The sequence below is a fragment of the Oncorhynchus tshawytscha genome, linkage group LG01 (genome assembly GCF_018296145.1).
Source record: "Oncorhynchus tshawytscha isolate Ot180627B linkage group LG01, Otsh_v2.0, whole genome shotgun sequence".
In the NCBI taxonomy this organism is placed as follows: Eukaryota; Metazoa; Chordata; class Actinopteri; order Salmoniformes; family Salmonidae; genus Oncorhynchus; species Oncorhynchus tshawytscha.
In genome coordinates this window covers 76,881,273-76,900,055 of record NC_056429.1, presented here as the reverse complement: position 1 = coordinate 76,900,055, position 18,783 = coordinate 76,881,273, and the positions used below count along the sequence as shown (strand labels likewise).

The window sequence follows — 18,783 nt, the reverse complement described above, 5'->3', positions numbered from 1 at the left end:
CTCAAATGTAGGTATCACTTGGTGTTGCCAGCATTTCTCACACAGATGTAATTATATGATGCATACTACAGGTGAACAAGGCTGACTGAATACTGCCCCAGATTATATATACAGTAGACATGGACACCTACTGTACGGGCCCCCTAAGAATACGTCCCGCCACTTATATTCAGTGGTTTTGCTGTCAAACATGGTACCTGGCAGTAGGCACTAGTGTGACATTGAGTGGTCTCATTGTGCAGGGTTATGCATTTTGTTGAGCTGTCAATTGTGCAAACTGTCAGTGGGGCCATATAAAGTAAGGGTTGAGACTTGTGTTTGAAGGGGTAATTGTACAGTCGTGGTCAAAAGTTTTGAGAATGACACAAATATTAATTTCCACAAAGTTTGCTGCTTCAGTGTCTTTAGATATTGTTGTCAGATGTTACTATAGAATACTGAATTATAATTACAAGCATTTCATAAGTGTCAAAGGCTTTTATTGACAAATACATGTAGTTGATGCAAAGAGTCAATATTTGCAGTGTTGCCTCCCGGGTGGCGCAAATCAAATCAAATCAAATTTTATTTGTCACATACACATGGTTAGCAGATGTTAATGCGAGTGTAGCGAAATGCTTGTGCTTCTAGTTCCGACAATGCAGTAATAACGAGCAAGTAATCTAACTAACAATTCAAAAAAAAAAAAACTACTGTCATACACAGTGTAAGGGGATAAAGAATATGTACATAAGGATATATGAATGAGTGATGGTACAGAGCAGCATAGGCAAGATACAGTAGATGATATCGAGTACAGTATATACATATGAGATAAGTATGTATACCAAGTGGCATAGTTAAAGTGGCTAGTGATACATGTATTACATAAGGATGCAGTCGATGATATAGAGTACAGTATCAACGTATGCATATTAGATGAACAATGTAGGGTAAGTAACATTATATAAGGTAGCATTGTTTAAAGTGGCTAGTGATATATTTACATCATTTCCCATCAATTCCCATGATTAAAGTGGCTGGAGTAGAGTCAGTGTCATTGACAGTGTGTTGGCAGTAGCCCCTAAATGTTAGTGGTGGCTGTTTAACAGTCTGATGGCCTTGAGATAGAAGCTGTTTTTCAGTCTCTCGGTCCCAGCTTTGATTCACCTGTACTGACCTCGCCTTCTGGATGGCAGCGGGGTGAACAGGCAGTGGCTCGGGTGGTTGATGTCCTTGATGATCTTTATGGACTTCCTGTAGCATCGGGTGGTGTAGGTGTCCTGGAGGGCAGGTAGTTTGCCCCCGGTGATGCGTTGTGCAGACCTCACTACCCTCTGGAGAGCCTTACGGTTGAGGGCGGTGCAGTTGCCATACCAGGCGGTGATACAGCCCGCCAGGATGCTCTCGATTGTGCATCTGTAGAAGTTTGTGAGTGCTTTTGGTGACAAGCCGAATTTCTTCAGCCTCCTGAGGTTGAAGAGGCGCTGCTGCGCCTTCCTCACGATGCTGTCTGTGTGAGTGGACCAATTCAGTTTGTCTGTGATGTGTATGCCGAGGAACTTAAAACTTGCTACCCTCTCCACTACTGTTCCATCGATGTGGATGGGGGTGTTCCCTCTGCTGTTTCCTGAAGTCCACAATCATCTCCTTAGTTTTGTTGACGTTGAGTGTGAGGTTATTTTCCTGACACCACACTCCGAGGGCCCTCACCTCCTCCCTGTAGGCCGTCTCGTCGTTGTTGGTAATCAAGCCTACCACTGTTGTGTCGTCCGCAAACTTGATGATTGAGTTGGAGGCGTGCATGGCCACGCAGTCGTGGGTGAACAGGGAGTACAGGAGAGGGCTCAGAACGCACCCTTGTGGGGCCCCAGTGTTGAGGATAAGCGGGGAGGAGATGTTGTTGCCTACCCTCACCACCTGGGGGCGGCCCGTCAGGAAGTCCAGTACCCAGTTGCACAGGGCGGGGTCGAGACCCAGGGTCTCGAGCTTGATGACGAGCTTGGAGGGTACTATGGTGTTGAATGCCGAGCTGTAGTCGATGAACAGCATTCTCACATAGGTATTCCTCTTGTCCAGATGGGTTAGGGCAGTGTGCAGTGTGGTTGAGATTGCATCGTCTGTGGACCTATTTGGGCGGTAAGCAAATTGGAGTGGGTCAAGGGTGTCAGGTAGGGTGGAGGTGATATGGTCCTTGACTAGTCTCTCAAAGCACTTCATGATGACGGATGTGAGTGCTACGGGGCGGTAGTCGTTTAGCTCAGTTACCTTAGCTTTCTTGGGAACAGGAACAATGGTGGCCCTCTTGAAGCATGTGGGAACAGCAGACTGGTATAGGGATTGATTGAATATGTCCGTAAACACACCGGCCAGCTGGTCTGCGCATGCTCTGAGGGCGCGGCTGGGGATGCCGTCTGGGCCTGCAGCCTTGCGAGGGTTAACACGTTTAAATGTCTTACTCACTTCGGCTGCAGTGAAGGAGAGACCGCATGTTTCCGTTGCAGGCAGTGTCAGTGGCACTGTATTGTCCTCAAAGCGGGCAAAAAAGTTATTTAGTCTGCCTGGGAGCAAGACATCCTGGTCCGTGACTGGGCTGGGTTTCTTCCTGTAGTCCGTGATTGACTGTAGACCCTGCCACATACCTCTTGTGTCTGAGCCGTTGAATTGAGATTCTACTTTGTCTCTGTACTGGCGCTTAGCTTGTTTGATAGCCTTGCGCAGGGAATAGCTGCACTGTTTGTGTTCAGTCATGTTACCAGACACCTTGCCCTGATTAAAAGCAGTGGTTCGTGCCTTCAGTTTCACACGAATGCTGCCATCAATCCACGGTTTCTGGTTAGGGAATGTTTTAATCGTTGCTATGGGAACGACATCTTCAACGCACGTTCTAATGAACTCGCACACCGTATCAGCGTATTCGTCAATGTTGTTGTCTGACGCAATACGAAACATCTCCCAGTCCACGTGATGGAAGCAGTCTTGGAGTGTGGAGTCAGCTTGGTCGGACCAGCGTTGGACAGACCTCAGCGTGGGAGCTTCTTGTTTTAGTTTCTGTCTGTAGGCGTAGTGCAGTGGCGCAGTGGTTAAGGGTGCTGTACTGCAGCGCCAGCTGTGCCATCAGAGTCCCTGGGTTTGCGCCCAGGATCTGTTGTAACCGTCCGTGACCGGGAGGTCCGTGGGGCGACGCACAATTGGCCTAGTGTCGTCCAGGTTAGGGAGGGCTTGGTCGGTAGGGATGTACTTGTCTCATCGCGCACCAGCGACTCCTGTGGCGGGCCGGGCGCAGTGCGCGCTAACCAAGGTTGCCAGGTGCACGGGGTACCCTCCGACACATTGGTGCGGCTGGCTTCCGGGTTGGATGCGCGCTGTGTTAAGAAGCAGTGCGGCTTGGTTGGGTTGTGTATCGGAGGACGCATGACGTTCAACCTTCCTCTCTCCCGAGCCCGTACGGGAGTTGTAGCGATGAGACAAGATAGTAGCTACTACAACAATTGGATACCACGAAATTGGGGAGAAAAAGGGGTAAAATTCAAAAAATATATATATACAGTGCCTTGCGAAAGTATTCGGCCCCCTTGAACTTTGCGACCTTTTGCCACATTTCAGGCTTCAAACATAAAGATATAAAACTGTATTTTTTTGTGAAGAATCAACAACAAGTGGGACACAATCATGAAGTGGAACGACATTTATTGGATATTTCAAACTTTTTTAACAAATCAAAAACTGAAAAATTGGGCGTGCAAAATTATTCAGCCCCCTTAAGTTAATACTTTGTAGCGCCACCTTTTGCTGCGATTACAGCTGTAAGTCGCTTGGGGTATGTCTCTATCAGTTTTGCACAGCGAGAGACTGACATTTTTTCCCCATTCCTCCTTGCAAAACAGCTCGAGCTCAGTGAGGTTGGATGGAGAGCATTTGTGAACAGCAGTTTTCAGTTCTTTCCACAGATTCTCGATTGGATTCAGGTCTGGACTTTGACTTGGCCATTCTAACACCTGGATATGTTTATTTTTGAACCATTCCATTGTAGATTTTGCTTTACGTTTTGGATCATTGTCTTGTTGGAAGACAAATCTCCTTCCCAGTCTCAGGTCTTTTGCAGACTCCATCAGGTTTTCTTCCAGAATGGTCCTGTATTTGGCTCCATCCATCTTCCCATCAATTTTAACCATCGTCCCTGTCCCTGCTGAAGAAAAGAAGGCCCAAACCATGATGCTGCCACCACCATGTTTGACAGTGGGGATGGTGTGTTCAGGGTGATGAGCTGTGTTGCTTTTACGCCAAACATAACGTTTTGCATTGTTGCCAAAAAGTTCAATTTTGGTTTCATCTGACCAGAGCACCTTCTTCCATGTTTGGTATGTCTCCCAGGTGGCTTGTGGCAAACTTTAAACAACACTTTTTATGGATATCTTTAAGAAATGGCTTCCTTCTTGCCACTCTTCCATAAAGGCCAGATTTGTGCAATATACGACTGATTGTTGTCCTATGGACAGAGTCTCCCACCTCAGCTGTAGATCTCTGCAGTTCATCCAGAGTGATCATGGGCCTCTTGGCTGCATCTCTGATCAGTCTTCTCCTTGTATGAGCTGAAAGTTTAGAGGGACGGCCAGGTCTTGGTAGATTTGCAGTGGTCTGATACTCCTTCCATTTCAATATTATCGCTTGCACAGTGCTCCTTGGGATGTTTAAAGCTTGGGAAATCTTTTTGTATCCAAATCCGGCTTTAAACTTCTTCACAACAGTATCTCGGACCTGCCTGGTGTGTTCCTTGTTCTTCATGATGCTCTCTGCGCTTTTAACGGACCTCTGAGACTATCACAGTGCAGGTGCATTTATACGGAGACTTGATTACACACAGGTGGATTGTATTTATCATCATTAGTCATTTAGGTCAACATTGGATCATTCAGAGATCCTCACTGAACTTCTGGAGAGAGTTTGCTGCACTGAAAGTAAAGGGGCTGAATAATTTTGCACGCCCAATTTTTCAGTTTTTGATTTGTTAAAAAAGTTTGAAATATCCAATAAATGTCGTTCCACTTCATGATTGTGTCCCACTTGTTTTTGATTCTTCACAAAAAAATACAGTTTTATATCTTTATGTTTGAAGCCTGAAATGTGGCAAAAGGTCGCAAAGTTCAAGGGGGCCGAATACTTTCGCAAGGCACTGTATATATATATATATATATATATATATATATATTTGCAGTGTTGACCCTTCTTTTCAAGACCTCTGCAATCTGCCCTGGCATGCTGTCAATTAACTTCTGGGCCACATCTTGACTGATGGCAGTCCATTCTTGCATAATCAATGCTTGGAGTTTGTCAGAATTTGTGGGGTTTTGTTTGTTTACCCGCCTCTTGAGGATTGACCACAAGTTCTCAATGGGATTAATGTCTGGGGATTTTCCTGCCATGGACCCTAAATATCGATGTTTTGTTCCCCGAGCCATTTAGTTATCACTTTTGCCTTATGGCAAGGTGCTCCATCATGCTGGAAAAGGCATTGTTCATCACCAAACTGTTCCTGGATGGTTGGGAGAAGTTGCTCTCGGAGGATGTGTTGGTACCATTCTTTATTCATGGCTGTGTTCTTAGGCAAAATTGTGAGTGAGCCCACTCCCTTGGCTGAGAAGCAACCCCACACATGAATGGTCTCAGGATGCTTTACTGTTGGCATGACACAGGACTGATGGTAGTGCTCACCTTGTCTTCTCCGGACAAGCTTTTTTCCGGATGCCCCAAACAATCGTAATGGGGATTCATCAGAGAAAATGACTTTACCCCTGTCCTCAGCAGTCCAATCCCTGTACCTTTAGCAGAATATCAGTATGTCCCTGATGTTTTTCTTGGAGAGAAGTGGCTTCTTTGCTGCCCTTCTTGACACCAGGCCATCCTCCAAAAGTCTTTGCCTCACTGTGCGTGCAGACGCACTCACACCTGCCTGCTCTGTACTGGTGGTGCCCCGATCCCGCAGCTGAATCAACTTTAGGGGACGGTCTTGGCGCTTGCTGGAGTTTCTTGGGCGCCCTGAAGCCTTCTTCACAACAATTGAACCACTCTCCTTGAAGTTCTTGATGATCTTATAAATGGTTGATTTAGGTGCAATCTTACTGGCAGCAATATCCTTGCCTGTGAAGCCCTTTTTGTGCAAAGCAATGATGACGGCACATGTTTCCTTGCAGGTATCCATGGTTGACAGAGGAAGAACAATGATTCCAAGCACCACCCTCCTTTTGAAGCTTCCATTCTGTTATTTGAACTCAATCAGCATAACAGAGTGATCTCCAGCCTTGTCCTCGTCAACACTCACACCTGTATTAACGAGAGAATCCCTGACATGATGTCAGCTGCTCCTTTTGTGGCAGGGCTGAAATTCAGTGGAAATGTTTTGAGGGGATTCTGTTAATTTGCATGGCAAAGAGGGACTTTGCAATTATTTGCAATTCATCTGATCATTCTTCATAACATTCTGGAGTATATGCAAATTGCCATCATACAAACTGAGGTAGCAGACTTTGTAAAAATGTATATTTGTGTCATTCTCAAAACATTTTGGCCATGTCATAAATGTCTAAATGGAAAGTTGATGGTGGTGACAACAGACTTTCTGTACAATGTTTCCACACAAAATATTTTATTGAATAGGGGCCTAAGTTAACTGTACTTCCAACTAGCAGTTGAGTTGATTGGAAAACATCTTCCAAAGCAAACCGTGTCCCCACAGTATGTATCAGCAACGCAAATCTCTTCTGCTCTCACAGCATGACACTACTTTAATGTGGGTTTGACTTTGCCAGAGTGGCACACTGTGCCCAGTCAACACATGACTTATTAGTGCAAGTTCATTGCTATTCATCAGTTGGAAGGAATTAGACCGACCATCTGATACTGGAAATGAATTACCGTTTATGCTGGTGGAAGCAAATTCTGCACATTAGTGTTTATTGAAACAGATGCTTATATATTTTCATAGAACTTTGCTTTGATGTTATTTGGTAGCCTATCCAAAACCAGCCAGTGCAATTCATTTGGATAACTCTAACATATCAGTGTCTGTGTCTAGCACATATGCTGAGCCATTTGCTTTAATCTTTCACTGAATCTATAGAATTGATGACTTGGCTAGGCATACAGTGAACATTCTACAGGGTGTAAATAAATGCACATATAGTTGCCTAGTCAAAAGGACATGCTGGGCAGACCAACACATATCTTACATATCAAATTTTATGTATGCGGAAAAGTGGCACCAACTATGAAACTCAAATAAGCATGACCTCAACATGAAATGGGAAATGTACAGGGTTTAAATCCAGACAAAATAATTTTTTGGGGCAGACCATTGTATATGTTCTCAAAGAGAATGGGAAGCATACCTTCATATAGGGCCTTAAACCCTTGGGACCCGATGGTGTCATCAGACTGGAGATGGAGCCACATCTGGTTGCTCATACTGACTATCAGGTCAGGAACACTGGACCCTGTCAGCCTGAAACACATCACATGGAACTCAATGGTTCATTGTCTCTTACTCACATCAGAAGCGCAATTTATTGTTTTTATGCTCCAAAAGCTTTGACCAGTATTTTCAAGTAAGGGGTAAATGTGTATTAATTATATGACAATTATGTTCAATGTATTATCTGAATAAATGAACAATGTATTGTCCTATTTCATCTGTGTAGACTAGAGCATGCAGTAGTAGTTCTGTGCAACTTTAAAAATCCTACAGAGAATGCTGGAGGGATAGTCCGAGATAGTAAATGATAAATTCAGAGCATCTGCAGAGTACTCACACATAGAGCACTCTCCTGGCATCGCCAATTTTCCCTCCGTCCCCCACTGTTAGCGTGTCATATCCTCTCTCAAGATCAAACTCCTCAAAGGCAAGCTTAATAACCTGCTCAAAAAAGGATAAATGTTCCATTGGTTCAAGGACAGCCACTATAGCCTGGCCGTAAACAATTTTGCAATTGTACTATTTAAACAATGCTTCGTTTGCTTTGTTTCCTATAAATTGTATAAATTAAAAGCCTTGGGTCGGGATTCAATCATAACAAATTGCCTTTCAAATCATGCCAAAAGTAAACAATCCATATCTGTGTCAACAGTGGTTAGGATTTAAACAAATATTTAAAATACGTGTGGTTTTGCATCAAAAGTGTAATGCGCTATGTTTGAATTATAACCATAAATCCCATACACTAATAATGAGTCTTTTAGCATGTAATGTATAAAAACATCATGGTACTCTATGGTATTCACCATGGCAAAACATAGCTTAGTCATATTAGAGCTGCAAAAGACAGCAACATTTCAGCTGCTGAAGCTCTATCATTTCAAACACGTCTTTTGGGGAGTGCTGTGATGACTGATTATCATTGCATAGTATGTGTAAAAAGCAATTCTGCCACTGCTACCACGGAAGCTGAAATAATGAAACCATGAAATACACTTGCAAATTATTTTGGGGTGGCAATGAAATGATGAAATGCAAAAGAGCAGTTCAAGTATTTGCAATGCCTGGGCACAAACAAAGCCTTGAGAAAAAAAGATGCCTCCACATTTGATGCCTGTACAGGATGAAAGGCAATTAAAAGAAAATTGGATTTCAGCGGAGATTGCTTGAAGGGAAGAAATAAAGCTTAATTAGGACAAACCCATTATCAACATCCTAAAATTCTCTCATTTGGGCCATTAAATAACCATTATTCCCATCCATATTTTTTAATTCTGAAACTTGAAGCACAAATATATTACCTGTGTAGGTTGGGCAATCCTCACTGAAATGTGTATTAGCAAGCCAAAGGGCCCAAAGTGAATGATCAATGTGAGAGCCTAAACCCTTGAGTACAAGTTCACTGATAGCCAGTTTACTATTCAGGAGCCTCTGATAACTCACCATTCCATGTACAGTGCCTTCAGAAAGTAGTCACACCCCTTGACTTATTCCTCATTTTGTTGTGTTACAGCCTGAATTCCCATCTCCACACATTACCCCATAATGACAATGTATTTCAAGAAATGTTTGCAAATGTATTTTTAAAACGTTTTACCGAAATATCTAATTTACATTCACACACCTGAGTAATACTTTGTAGAATCACATTTAGCGCCAATTACAGCTGTGTGTCATTTTGGGTATCTAAGAGCTTTGCTCACCTGGATTGTACAATATGCCCATTATTCTTTAAAATATTCTTCAAGCTCTGTCAAGTTGATTGTTGATCATTGCTAGACAGCCATTTTCAAGTCTTGCCATAGATTTTCAAGCCGGTTTAAGTCAAAACTGTAACTAGGCCACTCAGGAACATTCAATGTCATCTTGGTAACCAACTCCAGTGTAGATTTGGTCTTGTGATTTAGGTTAAATCTCCTGCTGAAAGGTGAATTCTTCTCCCAGTGTCTGTTGGAAAGCAGACTGAACTAGATTTCTCTCTAGGATTTTGCCTGTGCTTATAGCTGTACCCCCCCTAAAATCTCCTTAGACCTTGCCAATGACAAGCATACCCATAATATGATGCAGCCACCACCATGCTTGAAAATATGAAGAATGGTACTCAGTGATGTGTTGTGTTGGTTTTGCCCAAAACTTGTATTCAGGACACATGTTGCAGTATTACTTAATTGCCTTGTCGCAAACAGGATGCAAATATATTTTTTATTCTGTACATGCTTCCTTCTTTTCACTATGTCATTTAGCTTAGTATTGTGGAGTAACTACAATGTTGTTAATCCATCCTCAGTTTTCTCCTATCACAATCATTAAACTCTGTAACTCATTTAAAATCACCATGGTGAAATCCCTTCCTCTCAGGCAACTGAGTTAGGAAGGACGCCTGTATCTTTTAGTGACTGGGCGTATTGATAAACCTAACACAGCCTAATTTATAACGTCACCACGCTCAAAGGAATATTCAGCCTCTGCCTTTTTTTTTTTACACAATTACCAATCACTTCCCTTCTTTGTGAGGCATTGAAAAATCTCCCTGGTCTTTGTGGTTGACGCTGTGCTTGAAATTCACTACTCAATTGAGGAAACTTACAGATAATTGTATGTGTGGGGTACAGAGATGGGGTAGTCATTCAAAAATCATGTTAACCATTATTATTGAACACAGAATAAGTCCATGCAATTTATTATGTGATTTGTGAAGCACGTTTTTACTCCTTAACTTGTTTAGGCTTGCCATAACAAATGGGTTAAATACTTATTGACTGAAGACATTACAGCTTTTAATTTTTTATTAATTAAAAACAAAATCTGCAAAAAAAAATCACTTGGACATTATGGGGTGTAGATCAGTGACACAATCTCTGGCTGTAACACAACAAAATGTGGAAAAAGTAAAGTGGTATGAATACATTGCAGAGATTAATGATAACAGTAGCTCGGGGCAAGATCTAACACACACATTTTCCCTCAATGACCAACGGCTACTAAACCAAGAATAATATACAGTTTAATGGAACTTAACACTAATATATGTAGATTTGATGAATGTGTGTTTAATTAGACTGCTGCACCATCTGTTTGTATATCAATCGTCATGCATTGCACTTTAAAGCGCACAAAAACAATACATTGTCTAAGGATCATTGTGGCTTTGTGGCAATCCATTATCCATTAAATGTCAATCTTCTTGACATAACACCATTGACAACTCCAATACAGCATAAGCCACCTGAGAGAAATCGCACTGCAAAAAACAATGTGTGCTAAGATCGAATTCCGACCTATGCTTTAATAATAATAAAAAGTAGACACTGTCCAAATACATGTAGCAATGTGATGAAGTCATGATAACTGGAACAAGCCAAAATACAAGCCGAGAGATGGACAGGGTTAAGAATAAATTAGCAATTACACAATGACCTGCCATTTACAATTACAATAGAATATGGAGAGCCTTTCATTTCTCAGTGTCACCACAATATCCATGTCCATGATAACTCCCTAAAGCTGTGCTCTAACCGTATATACAGTATATATTGAATCAGGTGACACCTGTACTGTTGGGACATTTTACTAGCCTTCTCTTATGTCTCTGGGATAATATACCGTCAATAGAGGTAAACATATGTTGTTGGTTTTTACGCAACTGTGAGCACCTCTGAAGTTTTTGGACAAGCAATCTGTGTGGAATGTCAAACTTTGTTTCATAGTAAGCAGTTTAAGGCAATCTTAAATGAGAAGTCTACATTGCGACCCTCTCAAATTACCCTGTCAAAAACCAATAGGGTTTTTACAGAAGACTAAGCAATGGAGAAAACAGAACTCATAGTCTATATCAACACAATTGCATGCTGACAGCACATCTTCGTGATTGTTCCTTTAAGTGGTCTGTAGATAATATTTTAGGGCACTATTGATTCCTTTGTTTTATTCAGAACCGAAAGGCATGACAACTGGTTCAATGGTTCTGTTTTGTATTCAATTGTTGATAAGACTTCTAAAATGCTTAAAACCTCCCTGTGACTTTGCAGAGATTGTTGATGTTTTGTAACTCATCCCAAATAATCAATGTCTGGTTTGAACACCTGTCCCTATACATTTAGCCCATTTTGTGTCCCAACAACATTGTTTTGTCAAAAACATCACACTATTTGTTTATAAATACTGTCAACCAGTTATATACACAAACACTAACACATCAGGGGTAAATACATTAATGTGTCAATGACTATTAATTACTGAATGGATTATACTCCTTGGGGTAACCTAGTCTGATGTATGATGGTATGCCAGGTGACTCTCGGTTTAGAGCATAACATTGAAGTCCAATTGTGAGTTAAAACATTCAAATGATTGTATGCACAAAATTAATAAAAATTAATCAAAACTTGCTCCAGACATGAACATAGTTGTTTGAGGTACAGTTTACAAAATTGAATATTCCCTACAAACAACAGTGTTATCTTGAAAGAGGGTCAACTGGCGGGCATTTTCAGAACCTGGACAGTTCATTGAACTGTGGACATCTAGACTTATCATATACATACACTTGTGTAATCAGTGTAACACATGATGGTTGGCTTATGATCACAAATCAACTAGGGATCTGATGAGGCAGCACTACTTGTAACACTGAATGTCAGAAAATATTTGTTAGAGAACAGATCGGAAGAAAGAAACATTTTATGAGGTTGTTCATACTCTGACCTGCTCATACATTGAAAGTAATCCTTCTTCCAATTAGATGGAGAACATAATTCCTAAGCCCAAAACATGACTATCATATCTTCCCAAACTAGCAAAAAAAGCCACAGAATGGATGTTCATTTGAGCTGAATGTGTCCATGTGTTCTGAAAAAAACTCACTGGTTTGTTTTCAAAACCCAAGTTTTCCACCAAGATAAATGCTCATGTTTGAATACAGTGCCTTGCGAAAGTATTCGGCCCCCTTGAACTTTGCGACCTTTTGCCACATTTCAGGCTTCAAACATAAAGATATAAAACTGTATTTTTTTGTGAAGAATCAACAACAAGTGGGACACAATCATGAAGTGGAACGACATTTATTGGATATTTCAAACTTTTTTAACAAATCAAAAACTGAAAAATTGGGCGTGCAAAATTATTCAGCCCCCTTAAGTTAATACTTTTGTAGCACCACCTTTTGCTGCGATTACAGCTGTAAGTCGCTTGGGGTATGTCTCTATCAGTTTTGCACATCGAGAGACTGACATTTTTCCCATTCCTCCTTGCAAAACAGCTCGAGCTCAGTGAGGTTGGATGGAGAGCATTTGTGAACAGCAGTTTTCAGTTCTTTCCACAGATTCTCGATTGGATTCAGGTCTGGACTTTGACTTGGCCATTCTAACACCTGGATATGTTTATTTTTGAACCATTCCATTGTAGATTTTGCTTTATGTTTTGGATCATTGTCTTGTTGGAAGACAAATCTCCTTCCCAGTCTCAGGTCTTTTGCAGACTCCATCAGGTTTTCTTCCAGAATGGTCCTGTATTTGGCTCCATCCATCTTCCCATCAATTTTAACCATCTTCCCTGTCCCTGCTGAAGAAAAGCAGGCCCAAACCATGATGCTGCCACCACCATGTTTGACAGTGGGGATGGTGTGTTCAGGGTGATGAGCTGTGTTGCTTTTACGCCACACATAACGTTTTGCATTGTTGCCAAAAAGTTCAATTTTGGTTTCATCTGACCAGAGCACCTTCTTCCACATGTTTGGTGTGTCTCCCAGGTGGCTTGTGGCAAACTTTAAACAACACTTTTTATGGATATCTTTAAGAAATGGCTTTCTTCTTGCCACTCTTCCATAAAGGCCAGATTTGTGCAATATACGACTGATTGTTGTCCTATGGACAGAGTCTCCCACCTCAGCTGTAGATCTCTGCAGTTCATCCAGAGTGATCATGGGCCTCTTGGCTGCATCTCTGATCAGTCTTTTCCTTGTATTAGCTGAAAGTTTAGAGGGACGGCCAGGTCTTGGTAGGTTTGCAGTGGTCTGATACTCCTTCCATTTCAATATTATCACTTGCACAGTGCTCCTTGGGATGTTTAAAGCTTGGGAAATCTTTTTGTATCCAAATCCGGCTTTAAACTTCTTCACAACAGTATCTCGGACCTGCCTGGTGTGTTCCTTGTTCTTCATGATGCTCTCTGCGCTTTTAACGGGTATGGCATTGTTGCCGACTATATAGCATTGAAGGCAAAGGAAGCCAGCGACTATCTGGCCTCCCTTGACAAAAAAAGTATAAAAAATGTGCCAATCAGAGTTGAGCTAAACTAAGCAAGCTCAACTGTGAATGGTCCTGGCACACCAAAAAAAAGTGTCAAGGGAAGCCAGCTTGGATTTGGTGTCACTCCTATCAAATCCCACTGAGAGCATACGTCATTGTCAGAAAAACTTGAATTGTTGCATCTATTTGTGTTGTTGTCCTCCGGTGGCTAGCTAGCCAGCTAACTAAAATTGGCACTTTCCTAAATTAGCCATGGATGGGGATAGGGATTTGGACTTGTGGTTTTACTTAAATCTCCATACTGGCCAATGTTTAACAGCAATTCTGATCCAGCCATTAATTCATACATTGTTGTGCCCCTGGCCATAGGATGGAAGTTGAGTATGTAGCTAGATGTAGAAGACTCATGTTAACTAGGTAATGTTGCCCATGAATGGAAGTTAGGCTAGAGAACAAGCATTTTAGCCAGGTAGCCTAGAACAACGAAAAATAAAAGCATGTACTGTATGACAAAGTGATAGACTGCTTCGTCAACATGAAAGAGAGGAGGATGGAATAGGTTAGGCAGCTCCTGTTTCTTTGGGACTTGCGGTAACTCTCTGTGGTTCTAAATCAAAAGTTGTTTAGTGGTCCGAAAATGTCGGAAACATTAACTTGCTTGACCATGCTGTACATGCAATATACTTTGTGGACTTCACTGGACAGAGGTGGCTATCCGGTTTTGTGATAAAGCAAAGGTGTTGATGAATTCATTCTGCCACTGTGTCTCCTTATTGTCTCGGCCTTTAGGCCCATATATCATGTTCGCAAGGAATATGAATTAACAGGTTATAGAGCAAACAACGCAATTATCACAACACATACAGATGAAGTCGGAAGTATACATACACCTTAGCCAAATACATTTAAACTCAGTTTTTCACAATTCCTGACATTTAATCCTAGTAAAAATGTCCTGTCTTAGGTCAGTTAGGATCACCACTTCATTTTAAGAATGTGAAATGTCAGAATAATAGTAGAGAGAATAATTTATTTCAACTTTTATTTCTTTTATCACATTCCCAGTGGGAAGTTCGCATACACTCAATTAGTATTTGGTAGCATTGCCTTATATGGTTTGTTTATTCCATGTGTAACTCTGTGTTGTTGTTTGTGTCGAATTGCAATGCTTTATCTTGGCCAGGTCGCAGTTGCAAATGAGAACTTGTTCTCAACTAGCATAGCTGGTTGCGAAATAAAAATTGTTTTAAAAAATGTGTTTAACTTGGGTCAAACGTTTCAGGTAGCCTTCCATAAGCTTCCCAAAATTAGTTGGGTGAATTTTGGCCCATTCCTCCTGACAGAGCTGGTGTAACTGAATCAAGTTTGTAGGCCTCCTTGCTAGCACACACTTTTTCAGTTCTGCCCACAAATTTTCCTGAGGATTGAGGTCAAGGCTTTGTGATGGCCACTCCAATGCCTTGACTTTGTTGTCCTTAAACCATTTTGCCACAACTTTGGGAGTATGCTTGGGGTCATTGTCCATTTGGAAGACCCATTTGCAACCAAGCTTCAACTTCCTGACTGATGTCTTGAGATGTTGCTTTAATATATCCACATAATTTTCCTGCCTCATGATGCCATCTATTTTGTGAAGTGCATGCCTCCTGCAGCAAAGCACCCCCACAACATGATTCTGCCACCCCTGTGCTTCACGGTTGGGATGGTGTTCTTCGGCTTGCAAGCTTCCCCCTTTTCCCTCCAAATATAACGATGGTCATTATGGCCAAACAGTTCTATTTTTGTTTCATCAGACCAGAGGACATTTCTCCAAAAAGTACGATCTTTGTCCCCTTGTGCAGTTGCAAACGGTAGTCTGGCTTTTTTTATGGCGGTTTTGGAGCAGTGGCTTCTTCCTTGCTGAGCAGGCCTTTCAGGTTATGTTGATATAGGACTCGTTTTACTGTGGATATAGATAATTTTGTACCGGTTTCCTCCAGCATCTTCACAGGGTCCTTTGCTGTTGTTCTGGGATTGATTTGCACTTTCGCACCAAAGTACGTTCAACTCTAGGAGACAGAAGGCGTCTCCTTCCTGAGTGGTATGACGGCTGCGTGGTCCCATGGTGTTTATACTTGCGCACTGTTGTTTGTACAGATGAACGTGGTACCTTCAGGCATTTGAAAATTGCTCCCAAGGATGAACCAGACTTGTGGAGGTCTACAATTTTCTTTCTGGGGTCTTGGCTGATTTATTTTGATTTTCCCATGATGTCCAGCAAAGAGGCACTGAGTTTGAAGATAGGCCTTGAAATACATCCACAGGTACACCTTCAATTGAATCAAATGATGTCAATTAGCCTATCAGAAGCTTCTAAAGCCATGACATCATTTTCTGGAATTTTCCAAGCTGTTTAAAGGCACAGTCAGCTTGTGTATGTAAACGTATGACCCATTGGACTTGTGATACAGTGAATTATAAGTGACATAATATGTCTGTAGAATTACATGTGTCATGCACAAAGTAGATGCCCTAACCAACTTGCCAAAAATATAGTTTGTTAACAAGAGTGGTTGAAAAACAAGTTTTAATGACTCCAACGTAAGTGTATGTAAACTTCTTACTTCAACTGTAGGTTGTGATATGGCTTTTTGGGAGGCCAAGTGACGCCAAGTGACTAATTATTTATTTCCAATCACTTTGAAGAGTTCCATTTCCTTTAAGGCACTCTTTCTTGAAGTATCCATAATTTACAGCAGGAAATATGAATTACTGTTTGCTTTATCTTTAGTGCTCTGACCCCTATGTTGCACGAGGGATATACACGACAAGTAGAAACCATTAATTTGCACAGTTTCAAGTGGGCCCTCTTTATAAAATTAGATTTTTTTTCTGCTAATATGCCTCATATTTGTTATGATCATTTCGTGAATTTAATGCCATTTGTACGCTAATGCACACAATGGCATTGCATTAACACGGAAACATAATCATGATTATGTGATTGGATCTCCCCCACCACGTAATAGATATTTATCCATTGCATCAGCATGATTCCAATACTGCTCTTGAAACTTTTCTGACATTGAGGTGACTGAATTAAAATAAATAATTTTCACACAGAAATCATCTCCATTCTTGCCGTTAACTTGTGGAGTTTATTATTCAAAGAAAATGAAATAAACATGGAGTATGCCAAGTATAAACAAATTGTTTAATCGCTGAAAGAAAACAATGCATGATAATGAAATGTTTCCTTAACAATGCCAATGAAGCCATCCAATGAAGTCATGGGTTGTTTGGCATCATGCAGGGTAAATAAATATACCACACATTTGTTATAATTTAAAGTTGTATTCCTCACATACTATTTTGCAATACAGAACATTTTGTCTTTCGTAAGATCTGTCCTATTGGGTCACTGTCACAATAAAATATATTTCCCTTCATTTAGAGTCAAAACATCTCTCAGACTGCATCCAAAATAATGTGATAATGCCTTGATACTCAACTTACAAAATACTACAAAAAATGAATTAAATTATTGAAGTTGAACCAATCACCTTGCAGAGGGATTCATTAGCAAGTACATGAATGCTGATAACTCACCGTGTTAAAGTGAAAGAAAGAAGAAAATACATCTGACTCACCTTCCCATTGTCCACTGCTGTTATGACCCAGACACAGTGGGCATTATTTTCATACTGAACAGGGTAATTAGGGGACGTGATGAAGCCCTTTGGTCCTCTTAAATTAGAGCCACACGTTCTCGCTGTTGAAATCAAATCAAATACATCCATCAGAAATGAAACATTGGAAACAACAATGCAATGATACAACAGGTGATATACATCCCACAATCACACTGAGAAAGATGAGCTATTTGGTAAAGCGATAACCTCAACCAACTCCAGAAATAGACTTGACACTGTTGTACATTTTCTGTAAAACAGTTAGTCGTGGAATGCATTCAAGGTTGGAAGATGGACACTTTCTCTGCAAAAATGAGATTCCATGTGTTGCGTCATTGGAAATGTGTCTGGAATCTTAAGGTTGGATTCCAGCCTTCTGAGAATCCAACCTTAAGTGGTATCCTTCTACAGTGGTATCCTTCATTGAAAGGCTGGAAGCCAATATGCTTGTTTACAAAACAGTGCCTTTTAATAGCACCTAATTACGCAAACTTTATCCGCTCCACAACAACTGAGGATTGGTGAGTGAAATCATCAAGAGGTGAAGCTGAAAATTATTAATTATGAAATCTCTGATGACTAGGCTGTGCGCCTGTTAATTATCAAAGTGTCAGAGGGTTCTATAGTCGATAGAAAAAAATGGCAAAACGAGCACATTCTTCATTTACAGGTCGGAACAACAGTCTATAATTAACTAAATAATCACCTGGGATCATGCCCATCCGGCAGAGAAAAGAGCAGCAGTGTATCTCTGAGCTGGAGGCTTTGTAACTTCACATTTAATGGCTTCTACCTGTTACTTAGCTCCGCATGGAGGGGATGGTAGTGGATAGAGGTTTGGGGGTGAGGGGGTAGTAGAGTGTTATTCTTAAAGGGATTCATGGGTGATGCTGTGACAAAAAAGTGTCTGGATCAATCAGTACTTCCCAGGAATGGTACTAAGAAATTGTCAAACATGGTTACTCTTACTTCTGGATGGTTGACATACTGCCTAATTTCATTTTGATTTATGTTATCTGGAGGCCTGTGTCCTCTATGGCTTTGAAAGTTAGAAATCTTGCTTGTTTGTAGGTGACCAAATACTTTTCCACCATCATTTGCAAATAAATTCATTAAAAATCCTACAATGTGGTTTTCTGGATTTTTTTCCTCATTTTGTCTGTCATAGTTGAAGTGTACCTATGATGAAAATTACAGGCCTCTCTCATCTTTTTATGTGGGAGAACTTGCACAATTGGTGGCTGACTAAATACTTTTTTGCCCCACTGTACATCTTGATTTGATACATCTCCTTCAAATGTTGTTATTTGGTTGCATTGACAACCAAAAACAATCCAATATCCAGTTTGTCTACGAATTAATAATTCATATGTTGGATTCGCCACTCCATCTCAACCAAAAATCTAAATTAAAGAATAGG

At 41.0% G+C, this 18,783-nt stretch overlaps 1 protein-coding gene across 1 annotated transcript in view; it reads right to left on the bottom strand.

Annotated features, from left to right (window-relative positions):
* LOC112261014 (CUB and sushi domain-containing protein 1-like) overlaps positions 1-18,783 on the bottom strand; it is a 208,810-nt gene that overhangs the window by 173,973 nt on the left and 16,054 nt on the right. Inside the window, 3 exon segments of the mRNA XM_042328356.1 lie at positions 7,365-7,477; positions 7,785-7,888; positions 17,322-17,439. Of these exon segments, the coding sequence (XP_042184290.1) occupies positions 7,365-7,477; positions 7,785-7,888; positions 17,322-17,439 (335 nt within the window).